Source organism: Mytilus edulis, chromosome 1, assembly GCF_963676685.1.
Source record: "Mytilus edulis chromosome 1, xbMytEdul2.2, whole genome shotgun sequence".
Taxonomy (NCBI): domain Eukaryota; kingdom Metazoa; phylum Mollusca; class Bivalvia; order Mytilida; family Mytilidae; genus Mytilus; species Mytilus edulis.
In genome coordinates, this window is record NC_092344.1 from 110,889,496 (window position 1) to 110,914,684 (window position 25,189).

Below are 25,189 nucleotides of genomic sequence, written 5' to 3' on the forward strand. Positions count from 1 at the left end.
TCTGGTTTAACCTACAGGGACACTCAAAAGCAAAGGATGTACATACAGTACATACGCTATATAAAAAAAGGGGAGATTAAACGAATATCCGAGACCAGCGTAGGTTAACTTTGCAATTATCAGTCAAAATGGTGAAAAACCCGAAAAATCTTAAATACTACATTTTTTTAACCTTTTTATTCATTGGATCCTTAATAGGATGCAATCTATTATTAATGTTAATGATTTAAATATGATATCTAATTTCAGATATTGACGAATGTCAAAACCATACCTTAAACAATTGTATACAGGATTGTGAAAACACATTTGGTTCATTTGTTTGTCGTTGTTGGAGAGGCTACACTGGTGATGGGAACAGGAATTGTAAAGTAGACAACGCTCAAATAGGTAAAAACAATATTTACAATATTTTGACTATTCCAGGTTGTATAACTTGATTAGAGAACAAACATTTTAATGGCAAAAACAAAAATTTAAACTAAAGTTTTTTATATTCTTATTGAATCCTTTAATGATTTGCTACTGTAGAATTTCTTCTTAGAAAACAACTTTATTCATTTGATAAACCGAACTACACATTTTCATCAGAACTACCAAATAACCTTTTTTTCTACCTTTGCATTCTGCAAAAGAAATAACTTCAAGTATACACAAGCACGTTATGATTAGTACATGATAACCTACACAAATACATATCGTGAACAATCATCAATGTTCATGTGGTTTTTCTGTTGAATAAGTCCTTTACGTTTTATAAAATTATTTAATTTGAAAAATAATCATATTGAAGCCCTTTTGTTTGGAAATGATTCATATTATTATGAAAATATTTAAAAAATGTTTGATAAATATCTTGTTTGAATAGAAAATATCACAGAATACCACAGATTTATCAACAACAATTTCAATATGTAAAATTCTCTTGTACTGCAATATTTTAAAAAGGTCAGCATCAATCAAAAATATTGTTCGTTTTACTTATTCTTCCTGCTTTAATTACTTGAAGTACTTTAAAATTAATGTTTGTTTCAATTTTTCTATATACTCTAAGTCAGTTTGATAATCCAAATGATTACTTTAACCTACATCTTTGATATATTACAATTACGTAGATTGCTTTGTATTTGGTTTTGAGTAAAGCTTTCATTAATATCATGTAATGTCTAGATGGTTCTTTTCAAGTTCATGAACACATTTCAAATCAAGCTGTGGTATAAACAAGGCAAACTTCAATCGTATTATATAGTATATTATAAGTACGTCTGAGTCAGTGAAAACTCTACAACAGATTTATCCATCGGATCACCAGCAATGATGGTGATACATGGCTGTGTACATTATGTATATACAACTCGTCTAAATATCAACCCAACAATGTTAGATCTGTTAATTTGCTTTCGCAAATTTTTTTCCTCCCCTCGCCGCAGGGTTGGCAAAACCCCGGGTTTTATGAGTATTGCCCAGCCCAGTGGGAAATACTGGGAAAACCCGGGTTTTACTGTGTTTTACCGGGTAATACTGGGCAATACTGGGTAATATGAAATACTGGCCTAAATTTTTGAAGAGGATTCAGTGATTAAACACAAATGCAATACATTAAAGATATAATTATATGTAAACACAGTTTGATTAATAAATAAGTCTCATTATCGTTTAAGAGACTTATAATACAAATGTATTATTCTAGCAACTCTGAGACAAGTGTACATGAAGACACATTAGACAAATATAAATAGCAGAAAGCCTTTCTCAATAATTATCCTAAAACTCTAGTAAATCACCCATCTGTCTAGATTGGTCACACTCTTAACATTCATTTAAAGCCAAATAATTCATTTATTTCAAATATATATAACTAATATTAAGAATTAACAATTGCATGTAAGAAAAATTCTTTTGAATAATATCTATGTACATCACTAATTAGTTAGTAATTATTCAGAATAGAACACAGATATGTTTATATAACAATAATCAGCCTTTTCATTTCTATAAGTGTTAATGACATGACCCTGTAGGGTGTTTATTTAGCAATATGATTGTATGACAATTTGAATTTACCACACTGCAATAAAATGTATTTTTTTGCAAAGATTGAATTATTGAAACAATGCTAGGAAATTAATAAGCTATCCTAAAATGTGCAAATCATGTATTCTGCCTACATGTATAGAATTAGTGGAGAGGAGAATGAATTGAATTTTCAATCTTCTAGCAATGACTCTCAATGGTTATCTGTATAAAATGTATATATTTAGCTATAACACTATGAAACTACCACAAGTCTTTAGTCTGTTGTGTTGAAATAAGCTTAAATAATCATATTGCTCAGTATTGCCCACTAATACCCTTTTCAGGGAGTATTGCCCAGCCCGGGAAAACCCGGGTTTTCCCACCTGGGTTTTCCCGGGCGGGTAATACTTTGCCAACCCTGCCTCGCCGGGATTCGAACCCATGCTTCTGAGATATCGTGACACCAAAACGCCTGCACTGTAGCCGTCCCGCTAGACCACATATATATATATATAACTCGTCTAAACATCAACCCAACAATGTTAGATCTGTAAATTTGCTTTCGCAAATTTTTGGTTCTTCCCTCGCCGGGATTCGAACCCATGCTACTGTGATATCGTGACACCAAATCGCCTGCACTGCAGCCGTCCCGCTAGACCACACGACCACCTGGGCTCTCAAAAAAAGAGCTTTCGGTGGGCATGTGTTACCTTTCCACGTCAGTTTTAATCTAGCGGCGTACTACAGTACATGATATATAAGGCATGAAGATGTTATTGTTACAGATCAGCTAAATTATCTATAGTAAAGGATCCTACAAATTAATGTAAGATACAGTCACAGAAAATAATTATATGCATAAGTACGTCTGAGTCAGTGACAACCCTACAACAGATGTATCTATCGGATCGCCATCAATGATGGTGATACATGGCTGTGTACATAATGTATATACAACTCGTCTAAACATCAACCCAACAATGTTAGATCTGTAAATTTGCTTTCGCAAATTTTAGGTTCTTCCCTCGCCGGGATTCGAACCCATGCTACTGTGATATCGTGACACCAAATCGCCTGCACTGCAGCCGTCCCGCTAGACCACACGACCACCTGGGCTCTCAAAAAAAGAGCTTTCGGTGGGCATGTGTTACCTTTCCACGTCAGTTTTAATCTAGCGGCGTACTACAGTACATGATATATAAGGCATGAAGATGTTATTGTTACAGATCACATATATATATATTAGAGCTATGTTGATATGGTTAATTTATAAAATTTATTTAGCTACCATGTTTTTATCAACAGCAAAATATTTAAGAACTGCAGTGATTTCCATAACTGTTGAAGGTCCATATCAATGGAATGCAAGCTTGTATGACGTTAATTCCAACTATTATAAATACTTCACATCACAATTTGTTAAAACGGTATGTTGATCAATACAAGGCTTTAGGTGAAATGACTTGTTCTGTTTTCTTATGCATTTACATGAAAAGACATTTACATGAAAAAAGAATCGAATTAAGAGAACAAACAAAAGACTGGAGAAGAATATATAGCAACTGATTATCATTTTGATCATATTAGAACTCAAAGAATATGGGTGAAACTAGGTGTTCTTGAAGAGTTATTAGTTATTAACCTACTAAAGACATGACAAAATATAATTATTGCAAGGCAGAAAAAGTTACAGATATCAATGCATGTCTCTTTTCTTAAATTTTATGACCGTATCAAATTTGTAAATATCGGTTCGCACAAAATCTACCAGGGGTCGCTTTTCTACAAAACCAACCTACTATAACAATACAATATTTAAAAGACGAATACATAACTATGAATCATGCAAAACATGGGTAGCAATTTTCACTCATTGAAATGATCGTGCCATATATTAAACCGATAAGCAATTTTGCATTCAGAATAAAGCAGGACTACTTTATACAAATGATATGACATTGACGCCCAGTTGTTTGGAAACGATTTATAGAATTCTAAAACTATTAAAAAATGTTCGATAAATTTCATTTAACGGTCAAAATATATATTCTACAAGTCAGCCATCTTATTTCTACCTGGTTCTATTTCTCTGTTTTCATTATTATTTTTTTTCTTTCTATTCTTTTTTTTTATGTGATTGTATTAATCTTTAACTACTCCATTTGTCATTTATTAATACTGTTAATTTTCTGTTAATTTTTAACATTAATAATGCACATCATTATATGTGAATTGTTAAATATAAGAACATAAGAAAAACTTGTGTTCCATCCTGTTGCTTAATTATGGCAATAATTTACTATTATACCTATCCTATCCAGTACTATAGAAAAACTTCACATAACATTTCATTGCATATAAGAAAATAACCATCACTGGAAGTTAGGCAATCAAATTTCTCCCTTTATTAAACATGTGTACATGCTTGAGTTACCCTGTAACCTCAAGTTTACAAAATCTTCTATAGAAACCCCAAATAAAAAAATAATGGTGCTTTAAAATACCCAAGACATAATGTTTATAAAACAGAAATGTTTTAATGCAATAAAATGTAGGAATAATTACCTACAACTGTCAAATTCAAGGGAATATTTTTGTTATGACCTAATTTCGTATACAACCGGATATAATGTACCATTATTTGGTGGTATAACACCTATATCGATATCGACATTTTTTGTCCACATTTTTTTCAAAATAATCCCTAGTTAATCCGAATTAATATGAAACATTTAGTTGTCAGTTCATCTTCAACGTATAAGTTTGAATGACTCATTGATTATCTTTCGTCTTTCTTTTACAGGCAAATGAAATTGGCCAAACACATCCTGGATACAGAGAAACAAAGATTATAAGTTTAAGGTAGGTTTTATGCCTTCGGTGGAGCATATCTAGATACACATTCATCGATCAGTTTAGACGTTGTCGAAGGTCCCACAAGATGAATGAATAAATTGAGAGTTCACAAGTTATGACAAAATCACGTCAAAAGATATAAACATGACATGAACATGTACCTACCAGGATACCTGAATTATCAAAACGAGATTTTTATTCAGTAAAGATGATATATAAAGGCAACAATAGTATACCGTTGTTCGAAATTCATAAATCTGTAGAGAAAAAAACAAATCCGAGTTACAAACTAAAACTGAGGAAAACGCATTAAATATAAGAGAACTACGACACAACAGAAACACAATATTAAATGTAACACACACAGAAACGAACTACAATATAACAATATGTCCAAAATATAAATTTTATTTACTTAAAGTAAGTAAACGTATCCAACTGAAATGAATTATGTCTGCGGTAGGTTCGAACCGAGTTACTGCAACTATTTCAAAATTTACCACTTGTGTGTCAACGTATATTTCTTCCGCCTATCAGAAATCCCCAAGAAAATTTGTTATCAACCGGTAAAATATCTGTTTTTATTGGAACACATTTACTATTCCGTTTATTTTCATTAGAGACAAATACTGTAAAGTTCTAGTGGAAATAGTATTGCGGAATATCTTTCCCATTTAGAACTTTATTTTAAAAGTACTTCCATTTCATTTCTTATTATAATCCAATTGATATGTTAAAGTTAACACTGAATCAGCAACCTTTAGATTGGGTTGATATGTTAAAGTTAACAGCGAATCAGCAACCTCAAGATTGGGTTGATATGTTAAAGTTAACACTGAACCAGCAACCTCTAGAATGGGTTGATATGTTAAAGTTAACAGTGAATCAGCAACCTCTAGATTGGGTTGATATGTTAAAGTTAACACTGAATCAGCAACCTCTAGATTGGGTTGATATGATAAAGTTATCACTGAATCAGCAACCTCTAGATTGTGGATTTCTAACCTGATATTTTTGTTATCTACGATTCATATCTCATGTTTACTCTTTCTCATGAATACTAAGAAACAAAAGTTAGAACATTCTACTTAGAATTAATATATTTAACAGTTTCAAAACCATAAGGGGTTATAAATATTACGAAAATATACTGTTATATATTTTATGTGATGATTGATGCGTGGTTCTTGAAGTTTTTATGCGAGACATGAGAGAAGTAAAATTTTGGGCGAAAACTGATTTTTTTTTATCATTCTTTTCTATTTTATTTATTTTTTTCTTATATAACCAACATTTATAAGAGTCATACACATGTAGCGATAGTTTTTTTCAAACACTGTTTGATGGTCTCTTACTATAATTAAGGAAAGAAAATGAATAAAATAGATAACATTTAACATTTCAGACCTGGAAGTATAGATGTAGATCAAGGTATCATAATGGACAAGTCATCAAATTTATCAATGCTTCTTCAAAGTATACAAAGGAACGTTACAATGCAAACATTTGGAAACTTCACAGTCACGAATGAAACTGTTCGGAGCGTCCAGGGCTGTAAGTAAAAGAAGGCAAATATTAAGAATACAATAGTTCAAATATGTTTTTAAATATGATATAAATCTCCAGAGCACGTAAAAGGACTATTTAGAACGAGAAAAACAAACGAGACAACAATCCACAAGAGAAACGAATGACATAGTAAGCAATAATTGGTCACCATATGGACTTCACTTACGTGCAAAACCCATGTCGTGTAGTATTTAAAAGTATGTTTCAGGTTTAATATGTTTGCTATATCTCTACATCCCCTAATTTGGGACAGGGATGGGATAAGCTGTAATCAGTTGTAAAAAGGTTTATTTCATTGGATCAAAATCAACCACGAAAAACGTTTAAAAAGATTAAAGACACAAATTACCGATATCAGAGTACTTTTGGTTACTGGAAGGATATTCAAAAGCGTTAACAACTTAAAAATAAATCATGTGTCATGGACAAAAATATCAAACGGTAAATATCTAACGAATTTACTTTAAAGACGTCGTTAACAGTCTGACACAAAACATTCAATTCCTTAATAAAATTAGGATCGTAAGTGATCGTAACTGTACATAAAGATTTCGTTTTATTGGTTTTGATTGGTCTCTTGGTATTTTATTTTGCTTTCTAAGCTGTTTGGTAGAAATAGTATTCTATAAAAGACGCTTTTTTAAAAGCATCAAATACAGTTATTTTTCACATACACATTCTAAACTGACAAAGTACGTAATGAGTAATTTGGAAGATGTAATGTGAATCAGTTTTCGTTAAGTTTGATGACTGTATACATTGTAATATATTTTGCTCGTCTTAACCATTTTTATCTTGTCATTTCCTCATTTTGTTCATTGAGATTTCATGTTGAATCTGGATGATTTTGAAGTGTGATCCTGAAAAAATGTTTATTGTCACTTGTTATTTGAAGGTCATACGTTAACTTCTTTTAAATATCTATTCTGTTTGTAGTTGCCTTTTATTTGTATAAGAGAGAAACAGATTTAGTTATTATTCAATGGACACATATTCTTGTCACAAACTTTCTGTTTTCCTTTATTCCAGTGGGATATATAACTGATATCACTATTAATGAAAACGTTACGGGTACTGAAGGAGCAATAGCTACAGCAGAATGTATAGTAGATGCAGTATCAATTACTGGGAATATTGAATATCTTTGGAAGTTAAATGATGTAAAAATAAACCCAACAAAGATATCTAGATTACAAGTGTTGTACAGTAAGATAACAAGTACAAAATACAACTCTACTCTAGTGATAGAAAATTTAAAGAGACAGGATAAAGGTTGGTATCATGGATTCACATATTTTAAGAATGTTTATTTATACAACATATGGAGACAAGAGAATTATTTTTATGCCCCACCTACGATAGTAGAGGGGCATTATGTTTTCTGGTCTGTACGTCCGTTCGTCCGTCTGTCCGTTCGTCTGTTCGTCCTGCTTCAGGTTAAAGTTTTTGGTCAAGGTAGTTTTTGATGAAGTTGAAGTCCAATCAACTTGAAACTTAGAACACATGTTCCTTATGATATGATCTTTCTAATTTTAATGCCAAATAAGAGTTTTGACCCCCAATTTCACGGTCCACTGAACATGGAAAATGATAGTGCGAGTGGGGCATCCGTGTACTGGGGACACATTATTGTCTTGCGTTTATTAATTTCCTAGATCTGTTATATTGATTTTTTATATTTTCTCTAGTGTATCAATTTGGAAGAATCATTTTCAAAAAGAGATGAGCACACTTTCAAATAAACATATGAGAAATGGGATGTTAAGCTAGCTATAAAACTAGCTTGAACCCTTCATTTTTTTAACCCTCCATTTTCTTCGGATATGCCTTTAACAAGTCAGGAATATGGCAGTTACTTTTCACTTCTTTTGTTGATTGATAGCGTTTGATTTTGTCAGGTTTTTTTATCCCCAAATTGATACGATATTTCCGGAAGCTATTAAACCAAGAGTTCCAAAATGGTGAAGTTGAAATCATCCCTTCGTAAATTTTACAGACGCCATTACGATTTGGTTGGCCGTTATGAAATATCACTTTCACAGATGGTATCGGATATGTTCCTTATGTCGTAACTAATATCCCGTGTCTTTTTCACGAATGTGACCTACTTGATTAACCTATTTACCAGGTTTGTAATAACTTGAGCAATACAACGGGGACGACATGTGGAGCAGGCTCTGCTTACCCTTCCGGAGCACATCAGATCACCCCTAATTTTTGGTGTGGTTCGTGTTGCTAAGTTTATAGTTTTCTATTGTGTGTCGGTGGGGTTCGTGTTGCTTAGTCTTTAGTTTTCTATGTTGTGTCGGTGGGGTTCGTGTTGCTTAGTTTTTAGTTTTCTATGTTAAGCCATGGCGTTGTCAGTTTTTTTTTTTTTTTTCAATCTATGAGTTTGAATTACCCTCTTGTATCTTTCGTTTCTCCTTTATTGTGTTTTAGGAAAAGAAAACTTGTTACAAGGAGACATTCTACTTCACACTTTAGAAGAAACTATCAGATCGCCACGATTTGATGAATAGTGTGTTTATTATCTAACTAATAGTTTGGAATGGGCTTAAATTCTCTTTTAACTGACAATGCAAGTACTAATATAATTTTATCTGTAGGAAATTTGACATGTGAGGCAAGACTTGGTAACAACACTGAAATCAGATCAACCAAGATATATCTTTATTCATTCAAACTTGAAAGTGACTCATTTGTTATTCGGAATGGGAGTGATATCAACGTCACGTGCACAATTCTACCACCTACTAAATCAGCAAATGACTTGAAAATGTGTTTAAATGGAAAGGTTATTCCTGGTATGTTTATATTAAGCTTTTTGTATAATATTTTCTGACAATGTGTGATTTTAATTGTGAGTTATGAAGACTGCACAAGAGGACTAATGTTGTATTTATCATTAAATATAAACTAGAAGAAGTTTTACCGATGAAAAAATCGAATAAATCTTTTAATAAGATACAAATCAAGGGAACAAACATAAACGAGGGAATCGCATGAACTTCAAATGAAGTTAGACCGAGTAACTCGAGGCGTCCACCCATCATTATAAGTTAGACCGAGTAACTCGAGCCGTCCACCCATCATTATAAGTTAGACCGAGTAACTCGATGCGTCCACCCATCATTATAAGTTAGACCGAGTAACTCGAGGCGTCCACCCATCATTATAAGTTAGACCGAGTAACTCAAGGCGTCCACCCATCATTATAAGTTAGACCGAGTAACTCGAGCCGTCCACCCATCATTATAAGTTAGACCGAGTAACTCGATGCGTCCACCCATCATTATAAGTTAGACCGAGTAACTCTAGGCGTCCACCCATCATTATCAGTTAGACCGAGTAACTCGAGGCGTCCACCCATCATTATAAGTTAGACCGAGTAACTCGAGGCGTCCACCCATCATTATAAGTTAGACCGAGTAACTCGATGCGTCCACCCATCATTATTCGAATCCATGATACATTTTGAAAATGCCCTGTAAACGTCTTAGACTTCCTCGATCAACTGTCTGAGGGGGTGTCATTTTGATTGAATAGGCTAAACATATTTTTTTTCTTTTATCGGTATCTCACATGTGGTAGGTCTTCACTTATTTCGACAAACAGGCTATTTATGACTATGATTAAAGACAGTATAATTAACATTTTGTCGTTGTTATGTTCTGTCGTATTTTAGAAGTTGTGTTCGCTGTCATATATCATTGAAACAAAAATGAGTGAAATGCTCTGTTATTATATTCGGAATTACTTATGACTGAAATCATGCCGACATAATTGATGTTGATGAAAATTACATAGCATAACTATATAAATGTTATGGCTATTACTTTATTTATCATTTTGGACCAAGAAAACATAGTAATTACAGACCCCTTTTTATACATGAATCAACGTGGGACTGTTTCAACAAAAACTTTCGTTTGGAAAATTTTGAAACTATAAATTTCTAGTGACGGAATATTTATCACTATATTTGCTACTTGATAGTTAACAGTTGGTCAACATATGTTACGCAACATTACCTGATACAAAAAATCAAGAGTTAATTTCAAATTTTGCAGAACTTCTGATGCATTGAGCGATAATTTTACAATTTTAGATATTGTATTGTGTAGTTTGTTCTTGTGGTATGGCGTTACACTATTATAGGGTACGGGGACGGTTAACGACTCAATATGTTTAACCCCGTCACATTCTTTATGTGCATGTCCGAAGTCAGAAATGGTTAGTTAAATGATTGTAGTGGGTTCATGTCAGTCATATTTATTTTTCGTAAATTATTTTGTTATAAATTTGGCCGTTAGTTTTAGTTGAAATGTTTCACATTTTTAATTTTGGGATCCAGCCGACTATACAGTTAGGAGCTTATTTTAATGTTGAAGGCCGTACGTTTACATATAATTGCATACCTCCACTTTACTTGAAGTTTGAAAGATAATCGTTTATCATTACAAATCTCCTTATTTCCATATTTGTCTTGCGAAAATTTAGAATTGTATGTTAACTTAGTCAGCTATCAAATTGATACCGACATTATGCCTAGCAAAATCTTACAGAGTCTGTTTTGCATTATAGATTCCAGGGTGATTTTAAAGGCTAACATTGCAGAGTTGAAATTGACCACCCTAAAAACCCAAACAACTGTTGGATGTAGTTGGAAAACTGACAAAGATTGCTCCGAAACCAGGACAATAAGGATATTTAATCCTAGTAAGTGGATACAGGGTATTCCTAAAGATTAATTAGTGCTTTTCTTGTTTTTTTTATTTTCAATAATGTAATTTTCTGACTCTATATTTTATGAATGATTAAATAACTGATAATATTACATAAGTCCTCATGTCTTACAATTATGTGGTGAACCATTCAATCATCATAAATACGTTTTTTTAAATATAAAAAAAAACTAGAACAACTCAACCTTCGTATTTGCTTGTTTGCTGTAACAATTACTCCATATTTTTTTAAAGTTCGAATACGTTTTAATATATATATATATATATATATATGTATATATTATGATTTAAAACTGCATATGGAACTTTTTGAATATCTCTTCACTGTAATATTAAATATATATTTTAATGTATATTTCTTTGAAAACTTCAAATCAGCTATGTTAAATATGTCACAATTAAGTGACCAGATGATGTCGTCCTAAGTGTTTATCATTTCAAAAATATAATTTTAGAAGCGCATCATAAATGTATAAGCTGCACAACTATATTTTATCCGGTATTCCTCGTCATAATTAATTAATCAATCTTCCAGAAATAACGCCATGTCTTAAAGAAAATGACGCAAACAATATTACATGGGAGAAAACTCATCCTGGTATCACCAATGAGCAATCATGCCCGTCTGGATATATAGGTATGTTTTCAATTATGTGGTTATTTTTATAAATTTCATGTTTAATACAAGTCTTTGAATTTTTCGAAAAACTTAGGATTTTCTTATCCCAGGAATAGATTACATTAGCCGTATTTGGCACAACTATTTGGAATTTTGGGTCCTTAATGCTCTTCAACTTTGTACTTGTTTGGCTTTATAACTTTTTGATCTGAGCGTCACTGAGGAGTCTTGTGTAGACGAAACGCGCGACCAGCGTATTAAATTATAATCCTGGTACCTTTGATAACTATATTCGCCTATCGTGGATGGTGTTTTATAGTATAACAAAACATTGACTATTAAAGGTTTTTGATCTGGCATTTTAATAAGGGACTTTCCCAGTTGTAATTACCTTGGAGTTCGGTATTTTAGTTATTTCAGTTATTACTCTTTCTTTTCTTAATATTCTATTTTCAAATAATTAAAGCCAAAGACAATGACAAAATAGTTGAAAATATCTACGATATAACTTTATAAAAGTGGATTTATTATGATAATTGGTAGGTGTAAAATGTGACCTAGTATGTAAAAGTTTTAAGGCGACAATTTTTGCGGAAGCATTGATAAAAGAACCTAGATTGATAACCTTTGAAATAAAGTTGATTAACCGTAATCAAGGAAATCATTTGATATGCAACAAACAAAGAAATTGTATAAAATTTGATGAACATTTTGTTTAACTACAGGTTTAGCTTCCAGATATTGCCAACTTAAAGATTTCAGAGGCATGTGGAGAGAACCAAACCTGGTTTCATGCACTAGAAAAGTATTTGCATCGATTTCTGATCAAGTAAGGCTATCAGATTGCCAATGCCTGAATTATTTGAAACATTACTTTTTAAACCTTCATTCAAAGCCAACTTAATTTAATGAATTTTACATCTGACTTAAAAGATTAGCAATTGACAATATTTTGTAGTCTTTGTTAAATGCCCTAATGGTCATTATGTTTTAATTGGAGCATTCGAAAATCAGATACAAAGTGTTTTAGGCGTTCTGTTCATGAACAAAATGTAGAACAATTAAAACGAACAAATTAACAATCAGACATCTGAAGATCCCTGATAAAGAATTTTTGATTGAAAAAAAAACCGTTAATATTGAGGATTTCTGCTTTATAAATTTAAGGCATTATACAGCTAGAAAATCACAATAGTTTATGATTAATAATTAGTTAAATTATTTCAGCTACACAATATCCAAGATGGCTTACAAGTGGATAAATTAGCTAATGTGTTGAAAGTGTTTTCAAATGAGAGTAAAGACATTTTGAACAGCAACAAATCAACTGCGAGTGATATCAGGTCCGGTGTAGAAATTTTAAGAACAGCATCAAGTATTGTGTCTAATAGAGAAGAAAACATTACAGAAGAGGAAACAGACGTAAGAATTATATTTCATAATATTCTCGGTAAAGATATTTGACTGAATGTGAGTTCAAATTGTGGTTGAAGGTTGCAGAAATATCGACGCTTACTCTTTCGATGTACCCAGCCCGTTCATTGAAAAGTTCTTGCCATTCCCTTAGTTTTTGTTGTCTTCATTTGAATCTTCTTAGTTAATTCATGTCATATGAACATATGCAAACTATTGTTGTGTTTATTTCAATTAGGCTTTTTTTTGTATTATTTAAATGAAATAGATCTGAAGTTGAAAAGCCTTTGCATCAAATAGAATGATATGAATTACTCATTTTACCTGGCACTCTTTTTTTAAGTCACCTATTTTCAGGTTGAATATGTCATATCCTCTTTATATGTTGTTTTCACATCCAAAACAAATAACCACACATTTCATTAAACTATTTCAATATCATCTATACATATTGCAAATTCAATCATTAAAAAATAGAACTCGGAACAGCTGTACTCGTGTGTGTCTTTTTGGGTGTAAAAGAGGTACAAAAGATACAAGAAGAAGAGTCTATCGTATATATAGAAAATAAACTGACAACGTCATGGCTAAAAAAAGAAAGACAAACAGACAAATCATAGTACAGAAGACACAACATAGAAAACTAAAGACTACGCAACACGAACCCCTCCAAAAACTGGGGGTAATCTTAGGCGCTCCGGAAGGATAAGCAGATCCTGCTCCACATGTGGCACCCGTCTTGTTGCTTATGTTATTACAAATCCAGTAAATAGTCTAATTCGGTAGGACACATTTGTGAAAAGGGAAGGGTATTTTAGTTACGACATAAGGTACATATCCGATACCATCTGTGAAACGGTTATTCCATAACGGTCAACCAACTTGTGATGACATAAAATTTACGAAGGGATGATTATGCGGTTTTATTCATAAAGGGGAATTTTGTCTAGTTATCGGTCAAGAAATCAAAAATGTTTTTAGCAGTTCTCATGAAACTTGGTGAAGTGTTTATATCTATATACGTAAGCTCCATTTCAATTTTAATTAATTTTAGATTTTACATTTCCAAATTATGGGATTTAAATCATAAAAAGGAGTGCTTTGAGCAGTTTTCAGTAAACTTTGGTGACTGGTTTATATTTATTAAGATAACATCCCTTTAGTTTTTCATGAATTTCTGATATTGAGAGATATTGAATATCTTGAAAACATGAAAACGCGACGGGCGTGTAATGCGCTCATTGTGCAGCTGATAATTGAAATATGGTGGAGTCTCTAAGGTTGGATGATCATTGCAAGACCATCACAAAACAATGTTTTGCGTTTGGTTGAAAACATGGTGGCATTGATTGCAAAAAGATATATGGAAAATCCTATTTCATCTTTCAACTCTTGTCGAATGTCAATTAAGTTGAGCAGGAATAAAGTTCTGTTTTCTGTTTGGTTGGATGGAATATGGCAGTTATTATCTACAGTTCGTTTCAATATCGTTTGGCGTTTGCTTTTGGTTGGACTTCGGTAATTCTATTCTTCCCTCGGTTTTAGTTTACTACGTGGATTTGTTTTGCTTAATTGAATTATGACTATTGAAAAGCGAAATACTATTGTTGACTTTATTTATGACATGACAAGCATCTGCTTCCTGTACTCAAAAACTTTGAATGACCAGTGTGGATATGCTCAACACTACACTTGGTGTTACTCACATGGTATTGAAATGTTGATTTTCGTCTTCAAATAAAAGCTGCAATTGTAGCTACTGTATCATCATGTTTTCTTTAAATGATTTAAGATTGATTTTATTTAAGGATTTCTTTACTGCCACGGATAACATATTATCAAGTGAAACAGACAAATCATGGAAAGAATTCTATACCAAGGTTTGTTCTATCTCAAATTGTACCATTTAGGAATTTAAGAAGGCTACTATCTTTTTTCTTAACAGATCAAAATTATTCAAAATTAGTTCAAACTCAGATCAAGCCAAATATTGTGTAGAAGGAAATAAAAAAAGAAGTAAAATCACAACTCCGAGGAAAATTTAAAACGGAAAGTCACTCCACTCAAATGGCAAATTCAAATGACAAAACACATCAAACGAAAATAGCTATATAATTGAAACTCTAGAGAAAAAAAACTTGTGTACATATATATCAAAGGATAAAAAAAATAACGGACTTATTGTTGGATTTAGACTATATTTTTGAATACATAAGTCTAAATTCTTGCTTCAATGATGAAAGTACTAAATGTAAGCTATTTAATTGCACTCTGATCGTTTCACGCTTTTTTTTAATTTCATTTCACAAAGACTGGAGAAAACAAGGCTGGTCAAATGATGAGCATTGTGTCAAATGTTAGTGATTCAGTTTTAAAGTCACTCAAAAAGAACGAATCTAGAAGTATTGTACGCGATAATATTGGTAAGTCTTATTGTATTACTTTATTAGACTTGTAGCAGAGTGAGTTCTGCTTATTATGCACCTTTTAAATAAAATTTCACTTAAACAGAAAAGTGTAATATAGTGTTTGGTGCAGTTTAGTACTATGTTGTTTTATGAGCAGTTCCTTTCGTTTTAGAATTTTTTGTCCTAAAATACGGTTATCACATTGATAGTTACAATTGTTGTCAACATACGTTAGTAATGCTTAATAACATTAAAGGATAACTAGCAATCTCTTATACCAGTTAATGTAACACGTTGTGAGGGGGAATATAGGAAATAGTATGTCCGTCTTTCTGCATGTCCATATGCTTTGCTATCGTAATACATAAAATGGTTTGATTGATATTGATGAAAATTGGCAATATTGTACAACACTACCCGAGTATCTGCACAAATGTTGGGTCGAACTGTTTAACACTTTCACCGATTGCTGCCAAGACAGAAGCTACTCTGAGACGATGGCTTCCCTGGCTACTATTACTCAAGTGGGAGATCTTCATAATAAATGTCAATAAAAACTTGTTTGTAGTTATTTGTGTATTTATTTCATTCACTAACACCATGTTCACAGTTTTATTCATGTTTTAATAATTTTTTCTTCTTAAAATATTCAAATTTTCAAATTTTCGGCATTTTCTAGGTGAAATTCTCAAAATTCTGCTCTTTGACCCCAAATCGTAATTTTTTAACCCAAAACGGCAAAATTTTGAAAATTTTTATGAGGCTGTACAAATTCCTCACACTGAACGATGTCCATTCCAAGTGTTTTGTACTTTAAACGACATTTTATGTCAAAAAAGTATACTAGTTTGGCTTCAATTCTTCCATATTCTTTCAAAAAAAATGTTCCCTCATTTCGGGTCTCACTAATTAGCGACAACAAGCGTCAAGAAGCGACAACAAGCGTCAACAAGCGACAAAAAGCGACAACAAGAATTATTTTAGGGACAACAAGCGACAAGAAGACTATTTAGCGACAAGAAAACATTTTTTTTTTATTAGATATAAAGAAATTTGTATTTAATGTTTTTTTTTTAAATATACGAGCAGATATGTCAGTCTAATTAAAATGTTTTATTATATAGATAGACGAAGAAAGGAAACATTTGTGAGGAAGAAATAGTGAACACCTGTTGAAAACTCAAGATTGTCATTAATTTTCTTTCATCTTCAATCAATATGCATAAACATGATAAATATCGTTTAATGAGACAATAAGCAAATAAAAAGATGAAAACATTCACATTTCAATTTTCTTTTCCTCTTGTTTGATTTCAGTTCTTTGTATTTCACAATTTGTGTCAATATTTTCAGGACAATGATGCACAAATAATTCATTTTGCGAGCTTAATATATATATTGCACGAAAAGAGTTTAAAAAAAAATATTATAAGATAAATAATATGTTTTAAAACACAAGGAAAAGTAATCTCATAACACAATAATTAAACGTAATACTGGCTGTTATACATAATAGATGATAAAATATTATGTAAATAATGTTTCATTTTTTTCTATCAATTATAACTTTCTTGTCGCTAAAATTATTTTCTTTTGCATATTCTTTTAATATTTATTGCAATAATTAATTTTAATTGAAAAAATATGTTTTCTTGTCGCTAATTAGTGAGACCGCTCATTTCAAATTCTCGTAAATTCCGTAAATTTCCTCTGATTTTGACACGGTTTTCAACAAACGGAAGCGCCATGTTTACACTTTCATCCGGGTATTCATCAAAGAAAGATAACTCATGTTTGCACTGTTTTAAGCGGGAAACATAAAAGAGGTATTCCGATCCCGGTAAAACGGGACTCATCGTCAGCTGTCTGAAGCGTGAATCCCGGTAAACCGGGACTCATCGGCGAAAGGGTTAAAGAGGAGATAATCGTAAATCTTTTTGTGATTAATTAAATTTCTAACTTGAAAAAAAAAACAGTAGGTCAAACTAGGAATCTGAGTTGCTATTTTAATTGTAAAGAACTATGATTTCTTGATACAAAAAAGAAGATGTGGTATGATTGCCAATGAGACAACTGTCCACAAGATACCAACATGATAGTTTGCCGCGCGTAAACATTGTTTCGTCGAATTATTCATTAAATAAACATTTTTTATCAGACATCAAGAGGTATTTGATTGATTTTGAAAATAAAAACTGTGTAATTAACGTTTGAATTTGGATTATATTTCCACTCAGGCATTACATAGTAAAATATAAATCTTAAGTTATAGGATTGATAGTTTTATATTTAATGGAAGTATCAAATATCTTATTATAAGTAATAGAAACATATAAAAATAAAACGCAGTTGTAAAAAAATATAAATAAATAAAGACTGTATTACAATTGAAATGTGAAAGTTATTTTAAGGACATTTTTTGCTTTTCATAAATTTACCTCTTGGTCTTACAATTTGTGTTGATCCTTTACATTATTTTGGATAATACAACTTTATTCTTTATTTCAGTTTTAGAAATCGGAAATGCAGATATTGGTGACGTTAGGTTTCCAGGGAATGAAATTCGAAATAAAACACAGAGTTTTCAAAACAAAGTAGTTCTATTAGAAAAGACGATTACTGATAGTTTAAAGAGTGAGAATAATTGATATATTGACATTTACATTAAATGATATAACCTTTTGAGTAAATATCATAATATATATAGATATGCTTATACTTTTAGTAAATGACAATAAATAACGATAAAATTAAATCTGAAGTTATACAGTTTGATATTCGAATATTTCTTCCATAAGTCAGTCTTGCATAACAGAAAAATCGTATCATACATTTTCTCTTTTTTTTTTTGGGGGGGGGGGGTATATTCCTCTCAGAACCGAAATTGGTTGGTCGGACAACATTTTGATTGATATAGAGTTCATAACAAAACTTTTTCGTAACTATATTTTTTGTTTCCTAATCACAACAATACTGGCAAAAATATGATTTCTGGCATTACAAATTATAAGCCTGTTATCTTTGATACGTTTCTTTCACAAAGTGATTAATATTAAGTTGCTGTTATACATCCTATATAGGAATATATACTGCAACTTGAATACTCCAAGTTGTACCAAACATTGTAACAAATAAAAGGGATGTTTCATGCAAAGTCGATTTAGTATCACGTCACTTTTTGCACAGTTTTTACTTAAGTTTAAGGATGGAATGTACATTTAACTGTTTATGTTAATATATGCATAACTGTGTGTTATAATTCTTGGCTTCAGTATTAAAAACAAAACATGGTTGATTTCATTAACATATCAACGTTTTTGTAATTGACACGAAATAGTAGAAGGGTTCGGTGAACTTCGCCGAACTTCGTACTTTCCCAGTTTCTAAGCCTCATGCAAAATGTTGATACATTTTAGAACATCGACCATATATTATAGAATACATATTTATACGTATATGTTTACAGCAAATGGTACAATACAGTACTCAGCGGTGTTATATAAAACAATGTCACAACTGCTACCTACCAGTAACAAGTAATGTATATAATATAAAAATAAGTAAATAAAATATATTTGCCAATGAGACAACTCTCCATCAGTGACCAAAAGATGTAGAAAATACCAATTACATGCCATCAAAAATAAGTAAACCCATACCGCACATAAAGCTCTAATAGTCCTGGAAATGACTGAGTCAAACTCCAAACGGAACAATACCGGATGCATTAAACATGAAAGCGGCCACTTCACAGCATGCAACAGTTATCATATGAATCCATGCTAAGTCAAATATTTGAAATTGTTTTTAAGATTTAAGTTTCAATTTCATTCTATGTCAATAATACCAATTTTCAATCAAAATAACATCTTTTTCAATTGAGCATGTTTAAGAAAGAACCGACTTTTGTTGTGTCTATGTTCTTCTTATCAAGAAGTTGTTCAAGCATAATTATACTGATGACGTTGTTTCTATTTTCTTTTACAGCGCGTCACAGAACATAGTTGGATCACAAGTTATGGCGTTTTCAATTCCGCAAGGTCAAATTTTGAAAAAGCTTAGCCCACCTCTCCAGCTACATTTTGAAACAATTGAGGTTAGTGTATTTGTTTTTGTCCAAATAACATAAGCAACAATAAATCCAAATATTTGCAAACCTTTCAATTATGTAATCATGAATTGGGGAATTTGTTGATAACCACAGTTATCAGTTTTTCAAATTATTTAGAAATTAAATGTGTTGTAAGTGCTTATTTTGGGCCTCCAATATAATTTTGAATTAAAAAGTGTTTTAAGTGAATAAAAAATATAAGAGACAGTGGATTAGAATGTTTGAACTTCTTGACATTTTACAAGCAACACAGGTCAAGCGTAGAGTTTTTGATGACTTTTGATCACGTCTCCCTTTCCCCTAATGTGACTTACCGAAGTAGACTGATCACTAGGTTTGTACTTAAATGAGCATCAAAAAAGATTCCAGATGTTAAGCAGAATTTGCTTTCCCTTCCGGAGTACCAGAGATGCTTAAATTTGTCTTGCAATAGTTTTGTTCTTTGTGATTTTGTATTTTCTAAATGCATGTGGTGTTTATACTGGTAATAGTCTTGTCTTTCCTCCGTCATGAAAAAGTTGTTTTAATTGCAAAATGTATTGTTCGTTTATATTTTAGAGTAAGTTTATTAACATGATTGATGATTTATGCATTTGGTGATGTTTTAGTGTTAGATAAAGCGTCAATTTCCTAACCCCAGTTTTTTGGTCCGGTTTGGGTTGCTCAGTATTTAGTTTTATATATTGTGCTGTGTGTACTGTTGTTGGTCTGTTGGTCTTTTTCTTTTTCTTTATTTTTTAGCCATGGCGTTGTTAGTTTCTTTTCGACTTATGAGTTTGAATGTCCATTTGGTATCTTTAACTTCCTATTGGCAGAATCCTCTGGATGGCAAATGCATTTATTCCTTTGAAGAAAATAGTGCTTAATTCAGATTGGTTTGTCAACATATTCAATAAACGTTTTTGGTCCTGAAAAATAATGAAAATTTACCTGTTTTCAATTATTGTGTGGGACGTTGAAATCCTTAATATTTATAACGTCATATATCCGTTTATAAATTTTGAAATTATTTAGAAACTAAGGCTTCAATTCCCTCAGGCAAATTTGGCTTTAGATGAATTTGGCAATTTATTTTAGATATTTTTGACATATAGCTCTTCAACAGTTTCGGTACTTATACATCTTCGGATTTCTAGTGTTTGGCTTAAGGCGTTCCTGGTGAAGGTTGATCCAGAGGGGCGCTTCGGACGCAAGAGATTATTAAACGTGTTGTTATGGATTTTTTAAAACTACAGATATGAAAGCAAAAATAGACTTTTTTTTTCAAGTCACTGTTTAACTATGTTTATTAGTGATATCAACATTAACATGCACTTTGAAATTATTGCTAGGAATAGGGAGCATTGTATGCCTTGTTGAACGTTCTCCTTTGTTATGCCGTTAGTGCTTTTCTCGTTATACCATTATATCATTATAGAATGTGTTCCTGGTGGGATATCATAAATTGTTAGATGTGACTTTACTACTCTTGTTAATTTTAAGTATTAATTTAAAATTAATTTAATTTGTCTTGTAGTCAAACCTCACAAAGAAGATTTGTTCTTTTTGGAATTTTGATCTACCGTAAGTATAATAAATTTCATGAAATAAATGTGTTTGGTTGTGTTTTTTGGGGGGTATTTTTAGAGTAAATCCGTTATAACTCTTTTTCAAATGGTACTTAAAGAAACTTGCATTTCTACACTTGATTAAAGTAAGTAAAGGGAAATCAATGTTTTGAACAACATCGGAGTTCACCCGGTAATATCAAGTGTTGATCTAATTAGATAAAAGATGACACAATGTTCCAAATTATAACTGGAGTGGAATTAACTTATGAATATGTACTACATATGTGTTAAACCCAAAACGATGATTGATAATTAATGTCAGCATTTCTATTCTTTTTCAAATAATGTTTTATACATTTATAAAAAAACATTGGGCCCAGGAAAGCTATGCTTATTTCGAAAATCAACTAAAAATAAACAATGTTTCATTTTCCACACATATTTTTGTACACAAAATAATTATCAATTTATCTTATCTTACATTATAAGTTAACATAACATATGCTTTTTGATGGATATATATATATTTTCGACTATGTATTGTTTATAAAAAATAATAACAAAAACACCGACGGAAAGTCCTTTCACAAATGGCGAAATCAAAGGCTCAAACACATCAAAAGAATGACATACAACAGTTTTGAGCCCACATTTCTTCACTCTTCTCACAAACTGGCAGTCACATGTCAGTCCTGACCACCAAAAATAAGATCATACATTGTTGTAGGACCACCAATTTAAGTGTAGTGGTGGTCCTTGTATATTTGATTAAAGTTTTTTTATGTCACATTTATTTGAAGATGTCGTCAACAAAGGAGTAGGTCCAGTAAGACCCATTTTTGGCCCCAAAATATAGCAGTTTTACAAAATTGTTAAGATGTAAACTTTTAGTTATTTATTGGAAAGTAGAATGCTTCTGCTACATAAATATGGGCTGTTTTTGACAATACAATGCACATATATCTGGTACTAGCATCATTAAGTCATGCTAAATTACTGAAATCTTTACAATTTTAACATTTTAGTTAAATTTTAGACGGTTTCCGTCTAAAATGAATGTGGCCGCATTTGTGTTCATTCTTTATATTGAAATGTAAGTTGTATATGATGATAATACATAACATATATAAAGATTGAGGATGATCTCGGATGCGGCCACTTTCATTTTTGACAAAAACCATCTGAAAAGTGACATTTTTGACATATTTGATAGATTTTTCATATTTGAGCTTGAATCGGAGAGTTTTTATGACTAAATCCGTTAAAATCGTTCACATAAACTAATTGAATCAAATGAAATAGACACTTTAGTGTTTAAAAAGTGTCCAAAATCTTTCGTCAGGTGAAATTTGAGGCCCAAATCGGCCCTTACCGGACCTATTCCTTTCCAGAGAGTCTCTATATATAAATACATTGCAGGAATGGTGGCAACTGGGCTACGGATGGATGTGAAACTGCCTACATGAATGACAGCGTTACTGAATGCAGATGTAATCATTTGACAAACTTTGCAGTTATACTAAGCTTGGAAGATATAGTAAATAGATTATTATTATATTATTTAAAATCTTATAAGAATTAAGTACTGCATTAATTTTAAAGGTTTCTTTGTCTTTTCTTTTGTTTGATTTATATTTCTATACTCTGACTTATTTTAAAGTAGAGCTATATTGCCGTATGTTAGTCATCTCACTTTTTTCATGTACCACTGAACAGAATGGCATTACATTAAGTCAGCAGCTGGAAATTTAAGAGCTGTAACGTTTGAGAATTTGTTTTATTTTTTTATCTATCGAACAAAAACAATTTGTTTTCCGATAGTTTGAATTCTTCAATATATTACACCACTTCTGAACAGACTGATTTGATGTCTGGTCTGCATCTCGATACGAATGACTTGAAACATGTAAGCGCTTTTCGGAGATCCCTGACGTTAGTTCAGATTGCAAGTGACTTGAGTTTTAGAACGACAGCGGGTACAAGATCCTGTCCGACCATCATCATCAAATACTGTTAATTTCGATTTTATTAATTTGTATTCATGAGTAAATGTTTTGTCATACCATGTTTTACTTTTTTTCTGGTTTTATTATTAACAAACTGACGAACATCACGAAATAATGTCGACTATGTCTTTGGTTGGCTGTATAATATCATTGATATGTTTGTATTTATGTGTAAACTTTTTGTATTTAAAAAAAAAAAATCTGATTTTATTATTAACAGTCTGACGAACATCACGAAATAATGTCGACAATGTCTTTGGTTGGCTGTATCATATCATTGATATGTTTATTCATCACAGTAATGGTATACAGTTTAGAATGGAAGTGAGTAGAAATCTTTTTATATAGTTGTTATAGTATTATATACAGTTTAGAATGGAAGTGAGTAGAAATCTTTTTTAAATAGTTGTTGTAGGATCATAGATATCAAATTGACAAAAGGGAAATGAAAACCAATTGATATAAATATTTTTGGAAAATGTTATAAATGCAGGTCCCTTTTATTTAGAGACACAATGGGAGACGTATAATTATTCCCCTCCCATTAGAAAAGGGAATATTGCACTTACAAACAAACTAGTTAAGGTACTTTTAAAAGAATCAACCCATTGCAAATTTTTAAGATTACTTTTTGATGAAAATCTTTTATTATTGTGTCCTTCACCATTGCTGATTGCATGTGAAGTGTAGAAGACTTTTATAAAGCACTGCAGCAGAATTTTTTGAATTTTGTATATGGTTACTGTGTTTCGAATACTGAAGTATAGTTTATTGGTCATTTTTCTTTTTTTTCCATGGCATTTTAATTTTAAAATTAACTTATGACATTCGATGTTATCTTGTCTCACTTTTAAAATAATGATTTTCAACAACAGACTATTTCATAAGAGAGGTGAAATATTTCAAGGGTATAATCAAATCTCATAAATTGATGTGAAATTGCAAACGATATAACTAAACGATAACAACTCACATAACTCTATGCGAGCATCTAAAAATATTAGAAAAACAAACCACGAAACAATCTATAAATGATGCCATGTTTAATTTTTATCAACGGATTAAAAAATGTTTTTATTTCTTTTTTCTTCATTTTGCAGGAATCTTACATCTGATAAATCTGTGATATTAATGATAATGTGTGTTACATTGATATTGGCCTATATCGCATTTTTAGCTGGAATAAACAAAACTGACAATAAGGTAAATAAACCCTTCATTGATTCTATGACTAACATTTAGTAAACAAGACGCGCGTTTCGTCTACAAAAGACATTTCAATAGCAATAAAAGTCAAAACTTTTTGAAAAGAATATCAGGAAATCCGTAAATTATATCAGAATGTTTCACTGTTTAAAAAACTTAATATCAAAAACGTAAATAACATTGATGTCCAGTAAGGACTGCATCACAACTAAAACAACATTATGTAAACATCCTCCCTCTTGTCCAACTAATAGACGATATAGGCTTTTCAAGTTTCAATATTTTTCTATCAGACTTGTCTAACTCTTGTTGTCTAACAAACCTTGTGAAGATATTTTTGAAACCATAATGTATACGCCATCTTATCGGAATCACATCCATGATACTATTAAAGTTAATATTTACCTGTAACAATCATTGTATATTATTGTTTTTTTACATCATACATCCTATTAAATTGTAATACCCCTTGTTTTGACACATTTTGAAAACAAGAGTGCACACTGAAATTTCTCGCCTTCTTTACTAATCATTGATATTATGTTGATAGTCCTAAGTATAAAGCTTTATTATAAACTGTCACATAAACTTAGCATTAACCAAGATAACTAATCAAAGACCAATGAACCATGAAAATGAGGTCAAGGTCAGATGAACCATGCCAAGCAGACATGTACAGCTAACAAAGCT

General features: G+C 31.5%; 1 protein-coding gene across 6 annotated transcripts in view; it reads left to right on the forward strand.

Moving 5' to 3' along the window:
- Nucleotides 1-25,189, forward strand: part of LOC139518114 (uncharacterized) — a 91,291-nt gene that overhangs the window by 27,577 nt on the left and 38,525 nt on the right. For all 6 annotated transcript variants that reach the window (XM_071309813.1, XM_071309822.1, XM_071309830.1 and 3 more), the window contains 19 exons: nt 250-390; nt 3,322-3,443; nt 4,820-4,878; nt 6,278-6,426; nt 7,471-7,713; nt 9,048-9,245; nt 11,026-11,160; nt 11,722-11,823; nt 12,531-12,634; nt 13,033-13,227; nt 15,027-15,098; nt 15,530-15,641; nt 18,135-18,260; nt 19,093-19,162; nt 19,614-19,722; nt 21,254-21,300; nt 22,707-22,824; nt 23,514-23,617; nt 24,394-24,496. In XM_071309813.1, coding sequence (XP_071165914.1) covers nt 250-390; nt 3,322-3,443; nt 4,820-4,878; nt 6,278-6,426; nt 7,471-7,713; nt 9,048-9,245; nt 11,026-11,160; nt 11,722-11,823; nt 12,531-12,634; nt 13,033-13,227; nt 15,027-15,098; nt 15,530-15,641; nt 18,135-18,260; nt 19,093-19,162; nt 19,614-19,722; nt 21,254-21,300; nt 22,707-22,824; nt 23,514-23,617; nt 24,394-24,496 — 2,309 coding nt within the window. The remainder of the gene's footprint in view (nt 1-249; nt 391-3,321; nt 3,444-4,819; nt 4,879-6,277; nt 6,427-7,470; nt 7,714-9,047; nt 9,246-11,025; nt 11,161-11,721; nt 11,824-12,530; nt 12,635-13,032; nt 13,228-15,026; nt 15,099-15,529; nt 15,642-18,134; nt 18,261-19,092; nt 19,163-19,613; nt 19,723-21,253; nt 21,301-22,706; nt 22,825-23,513; nt 23,618-24,393; nt 24,497-25,189) is intronic.